Below are 27,345 nucleotides of genomic sequence, written 5' to 3' on the forward strand. Positions count from 1 at the left end.
TGTGTATCGACGGTCCTGTAGAGACGTAGCGCCATTTCTGACGCTCCTGTGATCATTGTAGATGAAATAAATCTATGAAATAAACATTAAAACCAGCATTGTGTCTTATATCAGCAGAGCTATTGCTTGACATTCAGTACAGCACCAGTGAACGACTCAGTGTGTCTCAAAAAAAAAAAAAAAGACCTGTGAAATAATTTCTACAGTAGAACTAGCCCCAAAGGCTTTCACCTTTTCGCTCTTAAAGGGCAACTCTGGAGGTTTTTTCGATATTCACATTTCTGGTAAAAATTTTACTGTAGGATTTCCTCTCCACCCTGACACATTCTGCCATATTTGAACGCCGTGCAATAAATCATTCGCGCGCAACTCGATTTTAAAATTTGCAGTTTTGTAGATTAGTTCAGATGATTTCTGTGGGCAACACTGGATTTGTGACGGCACGAACATTATACCTGCATTACTGCCCGCTCCCCGCGTGATCATGAAATCTTAAAGCCTGTATTAGGCTATCGCAGGCATTTTATGTACTGCGTCATGATTTTCAGACTTGATTTAAGTACTGTATCTGACGTCACCGTTTCATCAACTGGAACGTTGTTTCAGGCCATGAGACCAGTTCCGGTTTCGATTTGCTGTTCTTTTATTTTAAACATAGTTCTACTTGGAATTTAGAGGAGTCGTCTTTTTTTTAGCTCCTGTTGTGGCGGGGAACTAACTTGGCCAGAGTGCCCGTGATGGCTTGATTGCACAAGCCTGGTTCGATTTATCACGGCTCGCTTGGGGCGGGCATAGTCCACTGCCACAAAATCATTGGAAAGCGTGATAGCTAAATGCTGTTTGAAGCGAAAAATGCTAAAAGCCAGTATCATGATCGCAGCTGACCGCGTGCTTTCGTTGATTCATACATGCAAGGATAAAAGACCCCCCCCCCCAAAAAAAAAAAAAAAACATTGCCGCTTCTTAACGTCCACATCCGCCATATCTTGCGCTACGCTGCGCGTACAGCACACCGATAAAAGTAAACGACTCTCGCCAAAAAAAAAAAAAAAGAGAGAGAGAGAGATCTGCCGTTTCTTGACGTCCCCAGGCGCCATAGCCACATCAGCCGCCGCTCGCAGAGGGTTCGCAACACACGCTGGAGAAACGTTCTGTCTGAAAACTGGCTGAGTTGGCTTGGCACATGCGTAGCGAGTGCTACTGCGAACGAAGACCGGAAGAGAGGAAGGAGAGAGATAGCTCAGCAAAAGAATGGGCACACCAAGCTTGCGTTTCGCTCTGTCGTGTTTTTCCCCTCTCGTTCCCACCGGTTCTCTCTCATTCATTCACGCACATGGCTTGCATACTTCATGTGCTGGCGCGCAGGAAACGATAACCGCAGATGCCGCGCCTTTGGGGAATGGGCGCGGCGCTGCCCTCGACCAGCCGTCGCCGAACTGTCCCCTCTCATTCCTTCCGCCCGTGGCTTGAAAATGTCACGCGGCAAATGGCCGAGGGTGATGCGATCGTCTTTGGGGAAAGCACACTTTCCACTGCGTGGTGCGGAGTTCGATATATCGAACGACCGATGAAATTGAGTTCGATATATGATACGGCTTTCCTATATTTTACATGGGATTTTCAAGGGGATATTCCGTGAGTTTGATATAACCAAAATTCGATATATCCGGGTTCGACTGTATATACATATGGCAGTTTTTCCAGCTCCGATTTCAGTCGACAATTAATTTTTCTGACCCCTTAGATACGCGAAAAAGTCCGGAAAATTAAATTTTATAGCAAAAAATCACTTTACATAAACTTCCAATTGCCACTCATTATGGTGGAGGAAGGGGTCAGCAGTTGTGTGGCCCATCTGATGCTTGACTGTCTGTTTCGCCGCGCGGTGTTTACACAAACGATAGGCGGCAATCATCGTTTGATGGCTGTACTGCCATCGATACTTTGCAGGCAAACTTGCGAGCTTAGACCAAGTCCAGAAGCAAAAGCATACATGCCACTGAACCGCCGCATTCTGAGGATCCTTCAGGGCACAATTCTAAGTCTGGCCTCTGAAGTATCTTCAAAATGTGACAGGGCCATTTGTGAAGGCTTCTTCGTCTCACTGCATCAGGGCCCCACATCTAATATCTTTCTAGCTTGGCCCCGCCGGGGTGGCGCAGTGGTTATGGCGCTCGACTGCTGTTCCCAAGGGTGTGGGATCGAATCCCGGCCTCGGTGGCCGCTTTTCGATGGAGGCGAAAAGCTAGATGCCCGTGTGCTGTGCGATGTCAGTGCACATTAAAGAACCCCAGGTGGCCGAAATTTCCAGAGTCCTCCACTACGGCATCTCTCATAGCCTGAGTCACTGTGGGACGTTAAACCTCACAAACCAACCAACCTTTTTAGCTTGAAATTCGCTTTAATTGACCACATTTTCGACCCACTCGAAGCCTGAATTAATGACGTGCCACTATGCATATTGTCACGACTCAAGCCACAGGGAGCCGTGAAGGTACACGTAGACGAGGACCCGAGAATAAGGTCGGCTTCTAGTTCCGATCACAGAGTCTAGCACCAGCGCGCCTCTCGAGCCAACAACCACTTCGTCGTCGTCGGCACCAAACACGGCAGTCGCGCGGCGCTAGGCACGTGGCAATATTATATGGGCAGTTGGCTATTGGCAGCGGCGAATACAGTTCGAGAAATCGAGGAATCAATCGCGATTCATCCGAAATTTCTGGTTATTTCATATATATATATTAGTTTCATGTCACATGTTGCAGTGGCACAAAAGAAGTCCAAATAATCAAGCATGTACAAAATATTAGGGGGTCCGAATTTTCGATCGGCGACTGTATTTGTGCTTTAGTATTTCTGACATTGATGAAAACTAGCTTCACACCTCATAGGGACAAGTACATTCGACATACCATATTTACTCGGATGTAACGCGACCGCGAATGTAACATGAGGGGCGACTTTTCATATTGCCCAGTGGGAAAAAAAAATAAAACCACGAATGTAACACGAGATAATCGCTTGAAAAAGCACCTTTAATAGCATTATAGCAATTGCAGTCTAATCAAAAATGCTCATTAGTCGTCGGCGGCGGCACCGGAGGCTGAGTTCTCGGGAACAGAGTCTTCCTTTTCACTCTCATCCTCCCAGATGATTCAGAAGCCTTTGCAGTCAGGTTCACATTTAAAAATCACCTCTTGCTGCATCCGCCACCCATATATGGTAGATTAGTAGTGTCTAGCCGTCGAGCTGCCGCAGAATTTCTGATTTCTTCTGCTGTCACAATAGCTTTTTTTAGGCAAGCGTCGTACCGTTTATGGCACGTTACCATCGTGCGAAATGCGATAACAGAAGTACACGCGCTAATCCACTGCGAAAGATGCAAGAAGCGCGTGATCAAGGGAACAACGTGATTCTGAGCCACAAACAAAAGGCGCAACGTTTTGACTTTGGATGGATTGGGTTTTGGCTGGTTTGGCTTCCCTGGTACCCACGTTGCCTACATAACATCGTAATACCGCGGAAACCGAAATAGAATTATGGATTTAATATGGCTGCACCCCGGCGCTGCTTTAGGCCAACCGAATCGCAGGATACGATTATAACGCGAGGGTAGACTTTGAGAGCCAAATGTCATGAAAAAAACTCCCTATTTCTAAATGCCTAAAAAACACTCAAAATAAACCTCGCCACTTGCGCAGTCGACCGTTGCTCCGCACAGCTTAAAAAAGTCTATTCCTAAAATAACTTTATGGGTAGAGCTAAGGATAACGACAAATTCCATTTGATAAATTGCTCCACCCAATCCAACTTCAAGATTACACACTCCAAGAAGGCGCAACAGCTCGGCACTCACACCACAAAACGTTGAGGTTTCATCACACGTGAAAATCACTTTGCGTCCCAGAAGACATTTAAATCGCATACTAAACAAAAATAGTCGCACTGGTATCAACGAGAGCTAATGTAGATACGCCATTAGCGACCACACAAACTTTTGTTCTTGAGCATTGAGACGGGAAAAGGAATATCAGAACAGATCGAAGTTCCAGCGGCCTCGCCCCATCAGTCGCACTGGTTAGTATTCTGGAGAAGGTGGTGAGGACCGGCGACGAGGTGACAGAGACCGCCACATGCAAAGCATGGGAGGAGGAGTGACACTCCGATCGACGCCAGGGATGAATTGCAAAGGGTAGTGTGCCTAAGATCTGTTGGAGGAGTCGAGTACGCAGTCATTGTAGATGCACCCTGGTAAGCAAGTCGCACTGAGAACATTGGTGGCCCGTATCTGTAAGGTTGATGGTAATTGCAGAATCTTGCGATATGGCCTGTATTCCCACATTGGAAGCAAACAAGAGGCAGGCGATCACCGGTCTACGCCTGGCGTTCTTCGTCGGAGCGATCAAATGTCCGTGTCTGGTAGCATTTATCGGCAACGGGACCCATTGAAAAGGCATCACGCGATGCGTTCTGGTCGTGAGCGGGCGGTGGCCGCTCATAGTGTTGGTACTGGTGTGACCTCAGAGCGTTGTGTGGTCAAGAATAGTGTGACATGTGCTGCGTACCGAAGTCCGCCGCATTGATGGAAGAAGACTCTCCCGATCGCTGCTTAGAAGTGGAAGTGTGATCTAAAGAGTGTGCATGGGAGCGGGCCAATTTCTCTCGAACTATCCGACAGATAGTAGAGACAAGATCAGTGGCTTCGGATGTTGTGTCAATAGCAGCAATGATTGTGACTGTATCCAAAGGACTGAACTTTGATGTCATTCGGCGCATCTTCAAATTCTCAAGTATTCAACAATGCCCTACCACATCAGCTACGGAGTTCAGGCTTTCCTTGCTGATAAGGAACGTGCATATATCCTCAGCAAAGCTCTTGGGCAAATGGCCCACTTTGTCCTTGTCAGACGTACGAGGCGAGGCGACCTTGCAGAGCTTCAGTACTGCCTAAATATACTGTGTACAGTCGTGAACAAAAGTGGTATACAACACTCAGCCCGTAACACAACTCGAGAAAACTGCATCGAAATGCTATTAGCGACAGCGTAAGGGGCAGCGACAGTGACACAATCATTTGGATCAAATTGGGCACTGCCACTATTGTCTCGATCTTAGATAGCTGTTCCTAAATAAAGTTGGCATGCAGTTTTCTCAAGCTTCGCTACCGGGTGAGTATTGTATACCACTTTTGCTCACGACTGTACGTGTCTCAGCGGGAAGTTGAGCCCGATGAGCCAATGTCTGCTCAGCCCTCTTCTTTTTCACCGAGGAATCACCAAAGCACTTTGTTAATTTTTCTACAAAGCGAGGCCAGGATGTCAAGGTATCCTCGTGATTCTTGTACCATGTGAGGGCCATGTCTGTGAGCGAGAAAACGATGTTCGCCAGCTGGTCGTTATTATTCCACTTGTTATAGCGGCTTACTCGTTGGTAGTGGGTGAGTCATTCGTCAACGTCATCACCAGCTGCTCCCGCAAACGAGCGGGGCTCTCGGTAATGCGGCTAGGGACTGCTAGGTGCAGGCCTAAGTGTGGTTTCTCCGTCCAGAGACATCTCGGGCACATGAGGTGGTAGGCCGGCAATACGTCGACTCCGACAAAGCTCGGGTTGATCCGTTAATTAGGACGTACCCAGCAAACCTCCACCAAGGTGTTACGGCGTAAACTCTTTTCTGAAAACTAGGTCGCACCAGACATGCGAAGTGAGACATGAGGAACGAGAAGTAAGACCACCGCGGTGGGGAAAAAATCGAATTTTCACTGCTGCAGAAGCCTTTGTGTCTGTTTCAGATAGGATTGAACTGGATGAATTGTAGATGTGCAACCCTGGGCATGTAGCTCAGACGATACTGCTACTCCTGGTTAAGGGGAGGGGGGCATTCAAAAGTGCAACGGGGGAACTGCTATCGCCCACTCTTATTTCAGGAGGCGGGGCAGCATTGCAGGTGCACATACACAATTTGTTCTTCTAATTGTGGTACTGCATCAGTGGCGCGAGGTGACCTTTGGCTTAATGATGGGCTACTATTCCCACTCACAAGTGGAAATTGCACTTTTTCAAACCATGTATTTTTCTTCTCATGTTTAGGGATCTTTTGGACTGAAATTTGCTTTTTCATGCCATTTATGGGGGGTGTGTGAGAGATCAATGGGTAAATGCAGTTCCCTAAGATGTTGTCAGTTTGAGTTGCAGGTGTACAAATGGAGCCAAAGCAGCAGCCTGTTAGCTTCCACTTGGACACTGTCCATTTTTAATTTTTTTATTTATTTATTTTCAGATACTGTCAATCCCAGTCGGGGATTTTTACAGGAGTGGGTTCTTTGCTCATACAGGCATGCACACATATGTACAGAAGGGTAAAATCGAAAACTCTTACAATACTAGCAAAAAGAAAAGGAAGCAAGCATATAAAAAATGAAAGATACAGTCATTCACAGGTTGACATCATCACAGGTTCACATTATACATAGAAAATAAAACAAACAGATAATGATGTCATCACTTCCTCGTGGTTGACAATATACAATTTCCGGCAAGTTCAACAAATTTGTCGATAGTGGACTGTGAGACCACTTCCTGATCTAAAGAGTTCCAATCTCGCACAGCTCGCGGAAAAAACGAGAAACTGTATGTGTTATTAGCAGAAAAATATTCTTGAAGTGTGAGATGATACTTATGACGGGTTTCTCTGGAGGTATTAAAAGAAATATAGGTGTCAGGATTTACTTTAATCTTGTTATGCAGGATGAGATACAGAAATTTGAGATGTTGTAGCATCGCTCGGCTAGATAATGTATGAATACCGATCTCGGCCAGCATCTGCGTCGGCGAGTCGGTTCGCCTATACCTGTTACAGATAAAACGCGCGGCTTTTCGCTGGACAGCTTCGAGCGTAGATATTTGATTTTGGGTGAATGGAAACCACGCCATGTTCGCATATTCAACTGCTGGGCGTATAATCGTCTCATAAGCCAGAAGCTTGGCTTCCTTTGTAGAGTAGCGCAGGGTCCTTTTCAGGAACATTAGCTTTCGCATCGCCTTGTTTGCCACATATTCCATCCACATGAGCCGCCCATCCGAGATCTGGTGATATTACGACGCCCAAATAGTTATACTGAGTGACAGAGTTCAGGATGATGTTGTCGCAACTGTACGAAAAACAAAGCTTGGATTTCTTTTTTGTAATTGACATTGATACTGTTTTATTAAGGTTGCCGGCCATTTGCCAGTTTGAGCACCATTGGACTATCAAATTAAAATCCTTGTTAAGAGCAATTTGATCTTGGCGCTTTTGCACTTCTCTATATAGAACGCAGTCGTCTGCGAATAACCTAATCTTGGATTCCACCTTGCTAGTTATGTCGTTTATAAACAGAAGGAACAGGATAGGGGCAGTGCATCTTCCCCTGGGTAGGTATGTGAAGGGATCTTTTGCTTAATTTAATCACCTTACATGTGCTTGCAGGCAGAGAAGGTGAAAGGCTGCCTGATCCACCTGGGGGATCGCCCCCTGCAGATCACCCTCCAGAGGGCACTGGCTGCGCTCACTGTGTGGCAGAAGCTGCGCCTGGCCTGGCACATGATCACCGCTAAGGAGCCCATCAGGCAACTACTCCCTTTCACATGTGCCTTTTGCCCTCGTTTCGTGGTGCTTCACCAATATTGAGTAGTGTTTGTGTAACGAATGTCACACTGGCTACCAAAATGGTTTTTCATGCATTCGCCCCTGTTTGTGCCTCGCAACAGTTGATACTGAAGCTTGGAGATATTTCGATGTTGATGAGGCAAACAGATGCATCAGAATCGATGCTTGGGCCACCGAGCAAGTGAAGCATAACTTGCATAAATATGTTGACCGCCAGCACACTGGGCAACAATGGATTAATTATTAATTAATTGATATTGATCCAACACACTGAGGCCCTAGTGAAAGTGCTTTGGAGCTAACCACCATGGAAGGTTTAATGCTGTTACCACTACTCACATGATACATTGAAATATATCATTCTAGAATATTTGTAGTGTGCTCATATGGGGGCTGCACTTCATGTCAACCCCAGCGGATGGCGCTGTTCGCAGCATTACCTGAATCTAAACAGCGCGGCAAAGTAGAGCGTTTATTGCGCATATTTGTGAGATTTAATGCGTTATACAGTACAACCTCGTTAATTCGAAGTCATCGGGACCGCGAGAAATCTTCGAATTAAGCGGGTTTTCAAATTAACCGAACACACCAAGAAATAAGACTTAACAGGCAAAAAAATTCGTTGCAGGAACGTGTTACCTTTATTCGGCATATTGTAGCGTGTGCAACAGCAGCCGCTAGGCGGCTGCTCATCGAGAGTCTCGTGCGCGGACTCGAAGAAGTGGCCCCGTGGCGTTCGAGAAGAAGCTGAAGTCTGCTGCTGTCACTCAGTGCTCTCTGGACCTGCTCTTCTGTGCTTACTAAGTTAACCCCCTATTAAAACCAACCTTCTGGTTACGGGCCTGAACGGCTTTGTGACACTGGTGGAGGTGAGGCCTTGAACTACATGTCTCGGGCCTCTCGCAGCCGCTCATTGAGTCCCAACCGGCTTCCGCTCGTGTCGACACCCGTTCATCGCTGCAGCCGTCGCCTCCGAGGTCTGGCGCCGGAATTCGCTCCTCTACCTGAACCGACGCCAGCTGACCATCAGTTTGAGACTTCTGTAATGGCACAGGCAAGTCAGCATCAGTTGCTGCTTCAGCAGCCTCGTACGCCCCCCAGTTTCCATGGCGCTACTGCGGAAGATGTCGACGACTGGATCGACCAGTTCGAGCGAGTGGCGCAATTCAATCAGTGGAGCCCTGCTCAGAAGCTGCGCAATGTATATTTCGCCCTTGAAGACTGCGCAAAAACGTGGTATGAGAATAGGGAAGCCAGTCTTCAAAGCTGGGATTTCTTTCGCCAGCAGCTGCGGGACACTTTTGCCAGCCATGACCGCCGTGATCGCGCACGCCGCCTCCTAGACGCTCGTGTGCAATTACCTAACGAGAGCGTGGCCATGTTCGCTGAGGACGTGACCCGTCTCTGCCGACGCGCTGATCCCGACATGACAGAATCAGCGAAGTTGCGCCACCTGATGCAGGGCGTAAAAGAACCCCTCTTCGCTGGTCTGGTTCGCAGTCCACCCCAAACCGTCGCGGACTTCATCAATGAAGCTACCCTCATTGAGCGAGCCCTGCAGCAACGATACCGGCGCACGGAGTCTGCCTGTCGTCAACCCTTCAGCAGTGTGGCCGCATTGAACGGGTCCACTGAAGATCACTCTCTGCGTGAGCTGATCCGCGAGGTAGTTCGCGAGGAGCTCCTGAAGTTCAATCTTGGATCGCCTAACCCGACTGCCGCGGCTGTCACCGAAGCCGTGCGTAAAGAAATCCGTCAGACATTTTCACCGCCTGAGTCACTGTTGGAGCCACGTTCTATGAACTACGCAGCGGCTCTTCGTCGGCCTGCAGTGCCTCCTGCGCAACAGCTTCGTTTCGAAGCACAGCCGCCGCCCACTCTGCAGTCACCGTTCTACCAACCTTCCTACCAGCCGCCAACCCAGCAGAGCGTCGTCATGCAGCCGTCCGCTCCTCAGCCACTATCCTACCAGCCTCCCTACCAGCTGCCATCCCAGCAGAGCCCCGTCATGAAGCAACCGGTTCGGAAGGCAGACGTCTGGCGCACTCCTCGCCAGCGGCCACTGTGCTACCACTGCGGAGAACCCGGCCACTTGTACCGTCGTTGTCCATACCGGGAACTCGGTCTTCGGGGTTTTGCTCGTGATTCCCCGCGTCCCCGGGTCGGCGAACGCCCTCCAGAAATCGAAGAATATCTGGCAACCCGGGCAACCTCTTCGAGCGACAGTACACAGTCTTCCCCCGTGCGCTACTCGTCACCCGGCCGCCGTGAGTTTAATCATGTGCCGAGGCGCCGGTCGCCAAGCCCACACCGGGGAAACTGAAGGCGGCGACCTCAGGGGGGCAGGTTGCTTGCGAACGGAATCGATGTCCCGAAGACCCTCCCGTGACGACTCAGCCCGATGCTGTGACTACGATGCCTCCGCCTCCCCATGAACCCGAAACTCCCAATCAACCTCAAGCCGATCGCGTTGTTAGCGCCAACCTTTCCGTTCTCGTCGACGGACACCCAGTAACCGCTTTGGTAGACACCGGAGCAGACTTTTCAATAATAAGCAAGAATTTCGCAGATCGGCTCTCCAAGGTGAAAACTGAATGGCTGGGGCCGCAAATTCGTACTGCTGGCGGTCACCTTATGACGCCGATCGGACGATGCACTGCGCGAGTAACCATCGCCGATTCAGCCTTTGTAGCCGTTTTTGTTATCCTGCCGCACTGCTGCAAGGACCTCATACTCGGCATGGACTTTTTACGTGAGCATGGGGCCATTATTAATGTTCCTCGCCGTACTGTAACGTTTTCGACGCCTGCAACATTGACCGCTGACTCAGAACGACACCACGCACCTTTACGCATCGTTGACGCGGATGTATCCATGCCGCCACGTTCGTCAGCTCTCGTCACAGTCAGGTGCGACGGCCAGTCCTGTGCTGCCGGTGTTGCCAAACAGAACACAGAGCTTCTGTTACATCATGGAGTCTGTGTTGCACGCGGTATAGTTCATCTGACTAATAGCCTAGCTCACGTGCTGATTACGAACTTCGGAAACGAACGGCAACGCATCGTTAAAGGCACCACGGTAGCTTATTTTGAAGGTGTCGCAGAAGCTGCCCACGACTGCTTTGTTCTTGAGACCAACACGTCTACCAGCCAAACGCCCAACTTCGACCCTGATGTGAATCTCGCTCTATCACCGGCAGAGAAGGAAAGACTCGTCGGGCTACTCTTTCAGTTCCAAGACTGCTTCTCATCCGCCTCCGCGGTTAAACAGACGCCCTTGACCAAGCACCGTATAATAACCCCGACGACCGCACCCGACCAGTCCGGCAGAACCCCTACCGAGTGTCACCGCGGGAACGCGAAGTCATTGCTCAACAGGTCGATGAGATGTTAAATGACGGTGTCATCCAGCCATCGAGGAGTCCCTGGGCTTCGCCTGTTGTCCTCGTTAAGAAGAAAGACGGAAGTTTAAGGTTCTGTGTGGACTACCGTAAGCTCAATCAGGTCACAAAAAAAGACGTCTACCCGCTGCCACGCATTGATGACTCATTAGACTGGCTGCGCCACGCACGCTACTTTTCATCGCTTGATCTTAAGAGCGGTTACTGGCAGATCGAAGTCGATGAACGTGATCGCGAGAAGACAGCGTTTGTCATGCCCGATGGACTTTATGAATTCAAAGTCCTACCTTTCGGATTGTGCTCCGCTCCGTGGACATTTCAGCGAATGATGGACGCAGTTATATCTGGTCTTAAATGGCAGATGTGTCTAGTCTACCTGGACGACGTTGTTGTGTTTTCACCAACGTTCGAGGAACACCTCCAACGTCTCTCCGCTGTGCTACGGACTATCAGATCTGCCGGCCTCACGTTAAAACCACAAAAGTGTCACTTTGGCTATGAAGAGCTCCTGTTCTTGGGCCACGTCGTCAGCCATCGAGGAGTTCGTCCCGACCCTGCTAAAACAACAGCCGTCACCAAATTCCCTACTCCATGTAACAAGAAGACAGTTCGCCGTTTCTTGGGCCTCTGCGCCTATTACCACAGATTTATTGAAAACTTTTCACACATTGCCGCTCCGTTGACACGTCTCACCCGGGATGATGTCACCTTCACCTGGACGGACGAACAGCAAAAGGCATTCGACGAGTTGCGGCACCGCTTGCAGACAACACCTGTGCTTGCCCATTTCGATGCGAATGCCGAGACTCTGGTCCACACAGATGCCAGCAACGTGGGTCTAGGCGCAGTACTCGTCCAGTGGCAAGACGGTGCCGAGCGAGTTATCGCATACGCCAGCCGGACTTTGTCCCGTGCCGAATCGAACTATTCCACCACCGAAAAAGAATGTCTGGCTGTTGTATGGGCGGTGATGAAATTTCGACCCTATCTTTATGGCCGGCACTTTCGGGTTGTGAGTGACCACCACTCTCTGTGCTGGTTAACGAACTTGCGAGACCCCTCCGGACGCCTTGCACGATGGAGCTTATGGCTACAGGAGTTCAACATGACCATCGTGTATAAGTCTGGACGTCAGCACAACGACGCTGACTGCTTGTCCCGTTCACCTGTCGAGGCTGCGCGGGAAGACGAAGAACCAGACTTTCCCCTTATCGCAGCCGTCGACGTGCTCACTGTTTCGCAGCAGCAACGTAACGATCCGGCTCTTGCACCACTTATCGATTTTCTGGAAGCGCGCACTACAGAAGTTCCCCGTCTCTTTGCCAGAACGCATTCATCGTTCTGCATGCGAAACAATGTCTTATACAAGATCAACTTCGCTCCGACGGGAAGAGATTACCTCCTCGTCATACCACAGTCTCTTTCCGAAGAAATCTTACAGGCATGTCATGACGAGCCCACCGCGGGTCACCTGGGGTATGCTCGAACTCTGGCCCGAATTAAGAAGAGTTATTACTGGCCAAACCTTGCGGCCGCAGTACGACATTACGTGAGAACATGCCATGATTGCCAGCGACGGAAAACACCGCCTGTGAAACCGGCCGGTTTACTGCATCCTGTTCAAGTGCCAAGATGCCCATTCGAACAAGTTGGCATGGATCTGTTGGGTCCTTTTCCAATCTCCAATTAAGCGGGTTTTCGAATTAACGAACACACCAAGAAATAAGACTTAGGCAAAAAAATTCGTTGCAGGAACGTGTTACCTTTATTCGGCATATTGTAGCGTGTGCAACAGCAGCCGCTAGGCGGCTGCTTATCGAGAGTCTCGTGCGCAGACTCGAAGAAGTGGCCCCGTGGCGTTCGAGAAGAAGCTGAAGTCTGCTGCTGTCACTCAGTGCTCTCTGGACCTGCTCTTCTGTGCTTACTAGGTTAACCCCCTATTAAAACCAACCTTCTGGTTACGGGCCTGAACGGCTACGTGACAATATTTTGAATTACTACTGAAAGTAATCAGAGATGCTGGTTTGCCGCGTCCGGTAGTTTGCGGCTCCTAAGGTCATGCTCTCGAGTTGATCAAATAGACGAAACATCTCTGAACTTCCACCGCGGCACTCAACAAAACTGCGGATAACATTCAGCGATCCGATAACTTCACCAAGAGCAGGTGCTCGGGAAGGCTCGTCGGTGTCGTCGTCGCTATCGTCGCTGTCATCGCGCATGTTCGTACCAGCAGTGATCTCACTCTCCAAGTCAGAGTAGCCAGTCTGCTCTTCGCTCTGAATGTTGATATACTCGGCGAAGCCGACTGCGTTGGACTCATCCTCTGCGCAGAGCGCATTGATGCGGTCGCAATACTCTGCTCCTTCTTCGTCAAGAGTAGTAGTACATGGGTGGTCTGCATCGGCATCAACAGTGCTTTCACTGGAAAAACCAGCGTGTTCAAAACACCGCCTGATCAATGTGGGCTCCACTTGTTTCCAAGCGTACACCATGAGGCATATGGCTCCGAGGAGGTCGATGGAGTACTCCTTGCCATTGTCGTAGCAAAGGAGCATGCGCTTGAGCAGGTGGTACCGATAAATCTTCCTAGTGTGGTGAATGACGCCTTGGTCCATCGGCTGTGAGATCTAAGTGGTGTTCGGAGGTAAAAATACCATCCTGATGGCCTGGAGATGTGGGATGTCGCCATGTGCCGGGCAGTTGTCGAAGACAAATAGGACATTCCTGCCCGTGGCAGCGAACTTGCGGTCAAGTGTCCGCACATACTCTTCAAATATTGCACCTGTCATCCAGGCTTTCTTATTGTGCCTGTAGACGAGTTCATCCTTTGGCGGCAGCCGCGCATTTTTGAAGCAGCTAGGCTTCCCCGTCTTCCCGACGACCAGTAGCGGCAGCTTGTGTTTACCGCACATGTTTGCGCCGAACAGCACAGTAATCCTGTCCTTGGCCTGTTTCCTACCCTTGATGGCGGTGTTCTTCACTGCGAATGTTTTTGTTGGCAGCATCTTATAAAAAAGTGCAGCCTCGTCAAGGTTGTAAATGTCGTCTGCACCGTACTCGCTAAGCAGCGGCACCAATGTGTGGTTTCTCCAATCCTCGACAACGCTCTCGTTAGTGCTGCCGCTCTCACCACAGACGGTGAGAAAGGTTAAATTATTGCGTTCTTTAAAACGGCAAAACCATCCATTGCTGCACTTAAATTCCTCGTGCCCAAGTTGTAGAGCTAGGTCGTTGGCCTTCTCCCGCAGTAGCGTTCCATTGACGGGAAGGTGGGCAGCGTTTGCTTTCTGCAGCCAGCGAAGCAGAGCAGCTTCCACATCTTGATACGTGGGAGCCCGCACTCGTGACCGCTTCGAAGATTAGGTCTTGCTGTAAGCCTCTAGTATTTTTGACTTGTTGCTCAATATTGTGGACAACGTCGAGAGGGGCACGCCATGCCTTTTGGCCAACTCGGTCTTCGAACAAGCGCTCTTGCCTGCTTCCTGGATCAAGCAGAACTTCTGCTGCAGCGTTAAAGTCTTGTACTTTGGCATTTCTGCACTGCTACGGTCACAAAGCTAGCACTTCTGCACAGTCCAGCCCAAAAAAACGGCACAGTAGCCGACCCCTAACCACAGCGCACAACACAAAGAAATGGCGCAGGCGAGACCGGCGCGACGGTGGTGGTGGCGTACTTGCAGCGTCGGAGGCACGGGGGAGGAGTGGGCGAAGCACACCAAGGGATGGAGTGGGGGCGAGGTCACGTGATAAAAACCGGTATGCCCGCCGTGTTGCAGTGAAGCACGTCTTCTCCTCTGCAGGCGCGTGTTTCGGCGGTGCGCGAGGCGCACTGTGGACCGATTTTTGTGCAGAGAGTGCTCCGGCTGGGGCGCTTCGCCTATAAATCATCACCATTACTATGTGGCTTTGCCTCGCGGCTCCGTAGGGCCGTCGTTTCGCTGGGTTTGCGGCGAAACATGGATCAGGCATTGCCGCATAGCAGTCCAAATTTTCGAATTAACCGGGCTGGCGCAGGCCACCTGTTCGAATTATCCGGCCAAATTTACATTGGAAAATACGGGACCACAGAAAACCTTCGAATTATCCGGGATTTCGAATTAACCGAGTTCGAATTATCGAGGTTGTACTGTATTGTCGTTTTGCTCTATCTTAGTGTGTGCAGTAAAAAAAATTACCACCGTTATGGAAGATCTACGGGGCACGGGCGCTGCTTTACACCGCAGACATGAATGAGTTTGTGGAGAGGTCATCTACATGGCGCGAACGGTGCCGTCAAAATGTGCACAATGGTTTTGGCAATGTCATGACTGTGTTTCCACGATTCAAATACTATTGACTAGAAGTTTAACATGACTGCTTTGCAAGACCAACGTTTCCGGGAACCGCAAAAGAACTGGATAAATCACAGTTAGGAGCGTCGCCTCACATGTTTAAAGAGAGCCCAGCTGGACTGCACTATTGGCAGATGCTCATATTCAGCTTAATGCAAGTTTTGCAGCATAAATGTAGACCTTTACTCCATGGTATCAGCGGGCCAAGAAAACCAAGCCATACCCCGTAAAAAACAATGGACGGATTGGGAGGCAGCCCTCTCCAGCGTAGACCTTGTGTCGCAAAGGTCCTTAACCCCCTAAAAAATTTTCTTAAATGTTTTATACTGTAACTAACATTACTTTTTTTTTTTTCACCACTATCAGTCTGCAGCGCGAATGCAGCAGGAATTCTGCCAACCACACACGGCATTCAATATTAGACCATTGCTCTTAACATTGTCAGCCTACTGGACCAGTGTTTCTCAACAGATCCTACAAGAGCGCTTAAGCTCCTATGCCAGCGGCTCGAGGAGAAGCAAGCCAATTACAAGCATTATGCCGATCAGTGGAGTGGAGCCAGGCACCGAGACTTTCAGATTGGAGACTATGTGAGAGTTCGTAATCCAACTGTATGAGGCAAGCTGGCTGCTCAGTTTTGAGAGCCTTGTAGAGTTGTACAGCGATGTGGTCCCGCCTCATATCTGCTGGATGATGGGCATGTGTGGCACTCATCCAAATTTTCGCCTGTTAGTCAAGCAGTCATGCAGCGCCAAACTGCATCCTCAGCCCTGGCGGCTCTTTTCGCCGACATTTTGCTGCTAACAGATTGCACACGAGTGCCGACCAGTTCACAACATGGACCACAGTTCGACCTCCACAACCCCTCAGAGTCCAACCTCGTCTAACACCAATACTGCTGATGTTAGCCCGAACATTCCCTCTCCCTCATGCTCTCTCCCCGATAGAGCCAACATATGACCCTCCTTAACCCACGTGTGCTGCAACAGTAGCAACTTCTACTCCTCATCCTGTGCCCCGCTGAAGCACACATGAAAAGAAACTCCCGGCAAGATTCAAAGTGATGCATTAGAGGACCTTTAAACATTCGCCAGCATTCTTTTTTTTTTTTTTAAAGTGCGTGGGGAAATGTTATAACGACGAAGTGCTATTGCATGCGTGCACATCGCAGAGCGAGCGAGGAAGAAAAAGAATACAGAATGGCTGTAGTGCAGTCGATTGCTGCATACTGTCTCCTTCACGATACAACAGACTGTAGCGCCTAGCCTCCACCCCTCACCCGTGGCACATTCTTTCGAGAATAACCCTCATAACATTGAGTACACTTCCACTGGAAATGCCCCGCCAGGTTGGCAAAATGGTTAGGGCGCTCGACTACAGTGCCCAAGGATACGGGATTGAATCCCAGCCTCGGCGGCCACTTTTTGATGGAGGTGAAAAGCAAGGCGCCCATGTGCTGTGCGATGTCAATTCACGTGAAAGAACCCGAGATGATCAAAATTTCCAGAGGCCTCCATTAAGGCGTCTATCATAGTCTGAGGCGTTAAACTCCATAAACCAAACTTTCACTGGCAATTTCAGTAGCACCACTGAGTGACTGCAGTAGCCATTATGGGTGAAACTCTCACTTGGTTCATACGGAGCAGGGCTTAAAGTCGGGCTGTATCTAATAATTTGGGTAGAGAGAGGAAGTGGCTGGTGCGTCTGTTCCAGCCTTTGATTATATAGTTTGACTGACTATTTTTCTCTGGCTCAGTCTTAACGATTGGCACAAAAACTCAAAATTCTTGAAATGGTGGAGACGAAATGTTCCAGCCACCACTTACAAGAGGAATAAAATTTCGGATCCACGCAGTCTCTACATTGTAGCGCGGAGAGTCGTAGACCTCTTTTAAATATGGGGGGGGTCTCCTCTATCCCCCTTCCGACTTTAAACCTTGCTATGGAGGAGAATGATTGCATTGATTTATGTGGTTTGGTGATGTGAACATTTTGTTGCAGCAGAAAGATTGGACTGTGTTGTCAGTACACTGAGGCTGACTAATGTGACAATGCCTGTGTGACTGCAGCAAGGAGGAGGTGGAGCGATGCAAGAAGCAGGACCTGTTGGAGGAGATGCTGGCCGAGATGACGGGCGAGTTCCCCGCCCTCAGCAAGGTGTTTGTGCATGAGAGGGACATCTATCTTGCCTATTCCCTGAGGCTGGCCGCCGGTCCCATGCCCTGCATGGGCAGCCCTTCTGGTAAGAAAGCCCTTCTTTTAGCTCCTTCCTTGCAGAGGCAGCATTTAAAAAGTTCTCTTAAGGTTATCAGCTGACTTCTGAAGAGTCACAAGCGCCACTGGCACCCTGCACTGGCTTTGGCAAAGTATTGTGTCTAGTCCTCAAGTTAGCAGCACTTGGCGTGATTGTTGCAGGCATTTATGATAGTCTCTAACCTTGCAGCCTAGATTTTGCATACATAAGCGGTGTTTTTTGGTAACACAATTTTTTTTTTTTTCTTGTTACTGAACGCCAAGTAGGGGGGCAACCCTAACATGAGTATAAACAGTGACTGCATTGTTGCCATGTGTTTGTACTGTTCTTGTATTCTTTTATCCTTGCTTTTTGCATTTGGTCTTTAGTAAATACTATTTTTCACTGGAGAAGGTAATGGCAACCCACTCCAGTATTTCCTGCCAAGAAAACCCTATGGCCAGTCACAATACCATTAAAGATATAGCGTCGGAAGATGAGCCCTTCAGGTTGGAAGGCGTCCCACATGCTACTGGGGATGAACAAAGGGCGATTCCTAGTAGCTCCAGGACGAATGAAGCGGCTGGGCTAAAGCCAAAAGGACGCTCAGTTGTGGATGTGTCGAGAAGCGACCGGAAAGTCCGATGTTGCAAGGAGATATATCACATAGCAACATGGAATGTAAGATCTATGACGCAAGGTAAACTGAATGTCGTCAAGCGAGAAATGGACAGATTGAACATTGATATCTTGGGTATCAGCGAGCTCAAGTGGACCGGAATGGGAGAATTTAGCTTCGGCGACCATTATGTCTTTTATTGTGGGCACGAATCCAAGAGAAGGAATGGGGTCGTTCTCATAGTAAACAGAAGAACGGGCAAAGCAGTGCCAGGGTACAACCCCAAACACGACCGAATGATTTCACTTCGGATCCAAGGTCACCCTTTCAACATAACAGTTATCCAAGTCTATGCACCGACCACTACTGCTGAAGAAGCTGACGTTGAGAGATTTTATGCGGACCTACAATGCCTTTTAGATCGCACTCCATCATCAGACGTCGTTTTTCTCATAGGAGACTGGAATGCTAAGGTCGGGAGTGAAGAAATATCCGGAATTATAGGCAAGTTCGGTCTTGGCGAGCCAAATGAAGCTGGGCAGAGGCTAGTAGAGTTTCGTCAAGAAAACAACCTGACCATAGCGAATACTCATTTTCAACAGCACAAGAGGCGCCTATACACATGGACTTCACCGGACGGTCTGTACAGGAATCAGATCGATTATATTCTTTGCCGGCAGAGATGGAGAAGCGCTATACAAGCAGTAAAAACAAGGCCTGGGGCCGATTGTGGCACCGATCATCAGCTTCTTGTTGCCAAAATTAAGCTTCGATTGAGGAAAACGCTGAAAACTAGAAGGCCTTTCAGGTATGATCTGGATCAGATTCCATTAGAATATGCTGTGGAAGTGAGGAATCGATTTCAAGAATTAGATCTAGAAGACAAAGAGCCCGAAGAGATGTGGACTGATGTTCGTGATATAATACAAGAAGTTGCTATTAAGGTAGTTCCAAAGCAAAAGAAATGCAAAAGAGCAAACTGGTTATCTGAAGAGGCTTTGCAAATAGCTGAGGAAAGGAGGATGGCAAAAGGTATGGGGGAAAGAGAAAGATACAAGGTTCTCAATGCGGATTTTCAGAAAATATCAAGGAGAGATAAGAATGCCTTCCTGAACATACAGTGCCAAGCAGTTGAGGACAACAGCCAATTAAGGAACACAAGAGCTCCGTATAAGACAATCAAAGATATCAAAGGAAGCTTCTGTGCTAAGCTGAGCGTGATAAAGGACAAACGAGGCAAGGACCTCACTGAAGCCTCAGAGATAAAGAAGAGGTAGCAGGAATACACAGAAGAACTGCACAAGAAGGACCCGAATGTGCAAACCCAACATAAGACGGTTGTGATTACTGATCTTGAGCCGGGCATCCTGAAGAGTGAAGTTGAATGGGCCTTAGCCAGCCTTGCTAAGAACAAAGCTAGCGGAATTGATGGCATTCCAGCTGAGTTGCTTCAAAACCTCAACCATGACGCTGTTAACATTCTGCATACATTGTCAAAAAAATTTGGACAACCCTGCAGTGGCCACAGGATTGGAGGAGGTCAGTTTACATCCCCATTCCAAAGAAAGGCAGTGCCAAAGATATTTCCAACTACCGCACGATCGTGCTTATTTCGCATGCTAGCGAGGTGATGCTGAAAATCCTCCAAGGAAGGCTGCAGCAGTATGTGGATCGGGATCTTCCGGACGTGCAAGCTGGGTTTCGCAAGGTCAGAGGAACTAGAGACCAAATTGCCAACCTTCGCTGGATCATGGAAAAAGCAAGAGAGTTCCAGAAACCCATCTACTTCTGCTTTATTGATTATGCGAAAGCGTTTGACTGCGTAGGTCACAGCAGATTGTGGCAAGCTCTCCAAGAGATGGGAGTTCCAATTCACCTCATCTGTCTCCTCAGGAACCTGTATGAAGGACAAGAGGCCACAGTCAGAACTGGGCATGGTCTTACTGATTGGTTTCAGATTGAGAAAGGAGTGAGGCAAGGCTGCATACTGTCGCCCTGCCTATTTAACCTATATGCTGAGTGCATCATGAGGAAGGCCGGTCTGGACGAATCTTCAGCTGGAGCGAAGATTGCTGGAAAACGTATCAACAACCTTAGATATGCGGATGATACCACTTTAATGGCAGAAAGTGAAGTGGAACTCAAGAGACTTCTGATGCACGTACAAGAAGAGAGAGAGAGGTTTGGGCTTAAACTGAACATTAAAAAGACAAAGATCATGGCGTCTTGCCCTATCAAGTCCTGGAGCATCAATGGACAAGAAGTGGAAGCTTTGACAGACTTTCTCTTCTTGGGCTCCAAGATTACCTCGGAAGGAGACTGCAGCCATGAAATTAGGAGACGCCTGCTTCTGGGAAAGAGAGCAATGGTTAGCCTTGACCGCCTAGTAAAGAGCAGAGACATTAGTCTGCCAACCAAGATCCGTATAACTCGTGCTATGGCCTTTCCAGTTGTGATGTATGGATGCGAGAGTTGGACTGTTAAAAAGGCTGACCGCCGAAGAATTGACACGTTTGAATTGTGGTGCTGGCGAAGACTCTTGAGAGTTCCTTGGACTGCCAGAAGATCAAATCAGTCGATATTGTCGATCATAAACCATGACTGCTCATTGGAGGGTCAAATTCTAAAGTTAAAGCTCAGCTACTTTGGTCATCTGATGAGAAGAGAGGAGTCGCTGGAGAAAGATTTGATGTTGGGAAAGGTTGAGGGTCGCCGGAGAAGGGGTAGGCAGCGAACGCAATGGTTAGATGGCATCCTCGAGGCACTGCAGATGAAGTTATGTGATGTTAGGAAGATAGTGAGAGACCGGAAAGCGTGGCGTGACATGGTCCATAGGGTCACGAAGAGTCGGATACGACTGAACGACTGAACTGAACTGAAATACTATTTGTGTCAGCAGCACAAACACAATCGGGGAAAAAGATGCAGGAGGACAGAGTACTGAACTTTCAACTTTATTTGAAAAAACTGAAACCTGCGTTTATATACATACGCCAGGTAAAATGCCACCAGGGGAATAATCAGGGCAACTTGACAGCCAGGCCACGCGAACGAACTGGTAATCACGCGTTTTCCAGGACAGCAAAAGATAGGAGAGGCATCATTTCTAAAAACCACACTAGACAGTGAACTTCATGACGTACAGAACAAATGACAAGTGGAAAAAAGGATGCAAAAACAGATTTGAAGATGCACGAATGACAAATAAGATAGAATGGAAAAACAGGGTGGAGGGTGCAGTTATGTTAGAACAAGGGAGGGCAAGAAACGATAAAAAGATTAGCAGTATAGGGAGGAGCGCCAAAAATGAATACAGCTAGAATGAAAAAGAGCAACGTGTGAAGGGTGCCTCTAAAATTCAGGTGAAGTCAAATAAAACCAAAGAGGGAGGTGATTGCTTTTTTCAGATAGTGAGATGGAAGGAGTGCCGACGCAACCTTCCCCAAGCCCTGAGAGGAAAGCGGCTTCAACAATTTCGCGCGTCATTTGGTTCAGATGTTTCTTCAAGATGGTTGTTTTCTTAAATTCGTGAATGCATTTCCTTTTGCTGTCAGCCCTTGCAATGGGAAGGCAAATTTCCCCAGATAAGTCGTTTTCATAGATCATCCTGTTTGGCCTATGTATGCCTTATCGCAAGCAAGAGGAATGGAGTAAACAACGCCCTCCTCACAAGCCACAAAAGGGCTTCGGTGCCTAATTTTACAGCCACTTTCCATTTTCTTTTTGTTGACCTTGTTGCACAGGCTCGACAGGCACAGTGGAGCTGAAAACACTACATCTACACCTGCTTTTGCACCAATTTTCTGCCGTTCTGCCATACCTGAACCAAATATCTCATGATCTGAAGAAAATTTAGCCATTTGGCCTTTGAGATATGATGTGGCTTCCAGGATTGATATTCTGCACATGTGCGCGGGAGCTGTGTGTCAAAGAAACAGATATAAATGTTTTGATTTTCGCAGTGAAGAATAGTTGTGAGTCGGCGCTTGTCCGTGTGCATCTTGGTCCTCTTTCCATCGTCCTTTTGCACTGTGTTCTACCCAATATGAATTGCATTCCTTGCTTTCTTTTTTTATTTGTGCCGTCATTACTGCCTTTTGACGTGACTGCAGCTGAAGGTGGCACGGGCAGCACAAAGAAAGGAGAAGGAAAAACCGCATATAAATGCTTCCTTCCCGCAGTGAATTCCAGTTGCAAGTCTAGCGTCGCACTGTGAACAGGGTAGCGGAGGTCTTTATACAACGTTTCCCACAATTTCAGGAAGCGCACAATATGTGTTTGCTTTTGCTTCAATTGCTTGACACTGCTTTTGCTATGAAAATTATAATTTTTATTGAGAAAAATACCATAGTTTTATGGGCACGGGGATAAAAGGGCTCTGCGATGTGTCACATGCTTTAGTGTGAATGTACATGGCTCCTCTTTACAAAACGGACAGTCTTTGTGCTGCTGTTTCTTAGTAGCAAAGCACTTGACCAGACTGGGTTGTTCTCATCGGGCTTTCATCTCAAATGCAGACAATCATCGGCAAGATAAAAAATGACTGGTGAAACGGTTTTCGGCAGTTTTCTCAGGCATAATGTGACCTTTCGGTTAATTCAAGCACTTTTCTTTCTGGTCTATCAAAGGTCAGATTAACAAGTGTTTACTTATTCCACAGCAATATGACAGCTCCATTTGGCTTCACACAAGTACCGTATTTACTCGCATAATGATCGCACTTTTTTTTTAAAAGAAACTGACACAATTTTTAGGGTGCGATCATTACGTGGGATAAAGTTTCCACAAAAAGTTTTTGAGCACCGAAAACGCGAACAAGTTGCAGGTCAGACGTCTTAGAACAGATATCTCGATTACAACCAAGAATAAAAGTTGAGTAAGGCTTACCTTCGCAATAAACACGCACATTAAGTATCACATGAACTGTACAATGCCCATTCATTTTTTCTCGTCAGTACTCTAATCCGAGTCTGAATCTTCGCCATCCTCGCTTTCATTGCTGCACGACTCATCATCGGAAACGGCAGTGTCGTCGCTGGGAGCATCTTCACAATGCCACAGAAAGTTGTCTTCCGTTCCATCCAAAGCGTTCGATATGCCTGTGTTCTTGAAACTTTTGGCCACTACCTCGTTGGGGATATTGCTCCACGCTTCGGCGATCCACTAGCAAAGTATCTCCACGGATGGCCTTCTGATCTTTCCGCTCGCGTCAAATCATGCTGGCCCATCGCCATCCACTCTACATAAAGTCTTCGAACGTTGTCCTTGAACGGTTTGTTCAGTGACACGTCGATAGGCAGCAGCAGCGAAGTCAGACCCCCAGGAATTACTGCAATGTCCGTACGCAGCTCTTTAAGCTTAGCACGCATGCTGTCCACAAGGTGACCCCTGAAACGGTTCAAAACCAGAAGCGAGGGAAGCAGAAGTGCTCCTGGTCTTTGTCTCCAAACAGTCTTAATCTAGTCGACCATCAGGTCTGCAGTCATCCATCCTTTCATTTGTGCACTTATATGGATGCCACTGGGAAAGTTTCCCTTCGGAATAGTCTTCTGTTAGAAGATGACGTATGGTGGCAGCTTCCGCCCATTGGCCGTCACAGCAAGCATGACGGTGCATCGCTGTTTTTCTGTGCCAGACGTCTTCACGAAGACGCTCCGAGCACCCTTCTCGTTCACAGTTGTATTCCGGGGCATGTTGAACGTCAGTGAAGTTTGATTGGCGTTTCCAATTTGCAATATGAGGTTGTGGGATTCTCTACGGGGCTGCAGCTCCGCTCTCAGAGCAAACAACGCTCCGCTAGCTCAGACCACAGTAGTGGCCCCAAGAACAACACGAACACCGAGGACCAAAGGGTTGACCGTTTAATGGGCTTGCTCGGCCGCGCACGCGCGATCAAGCGATGCTGTGTTCACCTGAGCAGTCCGTCGTCTCTCCCTGGACACGTCCGTTCACTTGGCCCGTCCGGTCCACACTGTCGAGCTCGTTGCACACACCACATGCCTCACTCACTTGCGCCTCGGCCGAGGAAGCTTGAGAGCCACGAGGGGGAACGACCCCTTGCCATTGGGCACCACAGGTGGGGCGCCTTCCCCACGTTCTTCGCTGCAGAGGGCACCAGCGAGAGGGAGGCAGCCCCGAGAGGAGAGAGAGGAGAGCAGCGAGCGACGGGCCCAAAGTGTGACTTGTTCTCCACACCCCTCCTCCCTTAATTATGACGCCTCCCCCGCAGGCGCCCTCGCGGCTGCTGACTGCTGATTACAGATCGGCCAGCAGGTCATCCATGTCGGAAAACTCCATGGCAGGCCGTGGGTCAGCAGGCCCATGCACTGGGTCGGCGTCGGCCCGAAACACAGGGGCCATATAGGCAGCAGCGGCTACCACGGCCTCTGCCGTTCGCCCGTTGTCGCAGGCTGGATGCCCGTTTTCGTAGAGCGTTGGGGCCTTGTGGCGTCGTTTTGAGAGTAGCAGCCCTCCACACTGGCTGCAGTATCTAGCACCAGCGTCAGATGCCATTCCCGAGTTCGGGAACGCTGCTTCGTGGTCCCGCGGGGTGCGCCCGTGGAAGGGATGGGGCACAGCTTGCAGGGGAAGCTTGGTTTCCACCTTTCGCTGCATCTTCCACGGGGCGTCACTGCAGTAAGTCAGCGGCGGCGATCCCCCCCTCCTGAGAGGTCCACGTAGCCACACTGCGGCGGTCCCCACCAGCCCGGCGAGCACCTTGGTGTGACGACGATCGCTGCCTCTGCTGGTGGCGTTCAAATCGGCGGGGTCCACCCGTTTGGCCCGCGCTGGTGTTCTGCGAGCGAGGGCCGCTGTGGGCTTGCCCTGGCTGGGCAGCCCGGCTGCTGTGGCGGCCCCGGCCATCCCTGGATTGCTGGCCAGGGAGACGCCGACGGCCGTCGGCACCAGCAAGCCTGCTCTCGACGATGTTCGTTCCTGTTCATCTCCAGCCCGAGTCTAGCTGGCGGGCGTCCGTCTGCGAGCTCCGGGATTGTGCTGGGAGGGTCAAAGTGCACTAGCATATCCTCGCCCTCCCGCTTGTGATATATTTGTTCGAGCTCGAATGCGAGCTTCTCCAAGAACGAGCTCGAATTCGAGCTGTTCCGGGAACCACTGTATGACTGCGCAGCCACTGGGCTGCCAGACTAAACATCACCTTCGCCGTTCATCGCCGCCTGAACGCATACAGCGTGGCTCATGCACCCGGAGCACCGGTGTCATAAATAAGGCCAGTCGGCGGGCTAGGTCCCTCTGAACCTGCTCAGCACAGGCTTCGCATACAGGAACACTGCCGGCTTGTGTATCGACACGCGCCAGATAACTTCGCACAAGGCTTCTCTCTTTGCGGTTGACATTAGGTGACTCCGCCTACCTTTCGCACTGTAAAATCGCGGAAAGGGCTGCCTTCCCTTCTATGCGCTCGCGCGCGAACTCGCGCATCTGGCGTTCCTACATCAACAGCTCGGATGCGAACTGTGCAAGCAAGGATCGCGTTTGGGCCTGCATGTGCGCTCTCACGCATGCAGCCTCAACGATTTCGCTGGCTGCGGGTGTTATAGCGATGCCGGTAGAGACTGCTCTCAGCATTGCCAGCCTCGGCACTCTCCTTAACTAGAGGCGTTTCGTCTTCCACAGCATCTCTCTGGAAATGCTGGTTTAGCTCTCCCACATAAATGGGTCTGCTTATTCGGCCCGACTGCGGGTCTTTCAGTCGGTAAATCAGCCGCGACTGTTTCTCTGCGATCACAAAGGACCCATGGGGTGTAAGGCCGGCTGCGAGTCCTGCGGATGCTTCGCTGAGAACATGATTTCGCCTCAGAACCGTGTCTCCCAACTGGAACTCAAGGTCCCTGTGGGCTTGGTCGTAGCTCGCCTTCTGGCTTGCCCTGGCCTTCTCACGGCTGCGGCTCGCCTCTTTAATGGCACTGGCCAAACGCTCTCGTAATCGCCGTGCATAGTCGTCGACATTGGCCTCGACCTTGCGATCATCATCTGACCTGTGGGTCAGGACTGTGTCCGTTGGCGTGTTCAGCTGCCTGCCAAACATGAGAAAAGCCGGCGTGAAGCCGGTCGAGCAATTTACACTCGTGCGCCGAGCGAAGGATATGGCGTCCAAGTGCTCATCCCAATCATTAAGCGACTGTGCATATGCGCCCAGGAGCGGCTTGATGTCCCGATTTCGGCGCTCGCTCACGTTGGACTGGGAATGATAGCACGTGGTTTTCTGCTGCCGTACATTCATTGTTGCGCACATATCACGAAACACCTTGGACGTGAAATATGTGGCGTTGTCGGTTATCAGTCGCTCTGGAAAGCCAAAACGACAAAACACTTCCGACAGTTTTCCCAAGATCTCCCGGGCAGTAGCTTTCCGCAGCGGGTACAGTTCAGCGAAAGCGCTGAAATGGCACGCAACGACAAGCACGTATTTGTACCAACCCTTCTTGCTGCGCGGCAGCGGCCCCATCAAATCGCACGCCAGGATCTGCCATGGCTTTGTGCTTATGATGGGCTGGAGTAAGCCAGGTGGTTTGCCACCTCGAGGCTTTCTCTCTTGGCAGATGTGGCATGTTCGCACGTATCGACATACGTCAGGCTTCATTCCGGGCCCGGTAGCGAACCGACAAAACTTCCGCCATGTCTTTGGGGCGCTCTCGTGACCGTCGGCATCGTGATTATGCCGCATAGCGGCGCGGCGCAGTTTGCGCGGAATCACAACTTTAAAGCACTCACTGGAGGCTTCTTTGTCTAGCACATATTTTATCAAAGCTCCTTCACGGTCCAGCAGGCCGTTCTCCAACTCACTCGTAGCAATACCAGCTACACTAGAGTTAGCGCCAACCACACTACCAGTGGCTTCACAGCGCAATTTGGCCTGAGTTGTCAGAGCATCCGTCTCTTCACTAAGACAATTGATTAACTCCTGACAGTACGAGTCATCCTGCTGAGCTCTGAGAAGCTCTTCTCTTCTAAACGCAACTTCGAGGGGGACTACTGCTCCCACAAAGCGCACATGTTTTGGGGGCTTCGCAGGCGGGGTACTGCCCACTGCGCGCTCCCTACGCAGAGGTGGAGACAGCTGCCCTTCCGTCTCCTCGTCTTCGCCTGCCGGTTGGG

At 49.7% G+C, this 27,345-nt stretch overlaps 1 protein-coding gene across 6 annotated transcripts in view; it reads left to right on the forward strand.

The window, feature by feature from the left end:
• LOC146207078 (traB domain-containing protein) overlaps positions 1–27,345 on the forward strand; it is a 68,143-nt gene that overhangs the window by 28,369 nt on the left and 12,429 nt on the right. For all 6 annotated transcript variants that reach the window (XM_084596448.1, XM_084596345.1, XM_084596389.1 and 3 more), the window contains exons 6-7: positions 7,466–7,605; positions 17,446–17,618. In XM_084596448.1, coding sequence (XP_084452574.1) covers positions 7,466–7,605; positions 17,446–17,618 — 313 coding nt within the window. The remainder of the gene's footprint in view (positions 1–7,465; positions 7,606–17,445; positions 17,619–27,345) is intronic.

The sequence above is a fragment of the Amblyomma maculatum genome, chromosome 1, assembly GCF_055883805.1.
Source record: "Amblyomma maculatum isolate TAMU_Amacu chromosome 1, ASM5588380v1, whole genome shotgun sequence".
Taxonomy (NCBI): Eukaryota; Metazoa; Arthropoda; class Arachnida; order Ixodida; family Ixodidae; genus Amblyomma; species Amblyomma maculatum.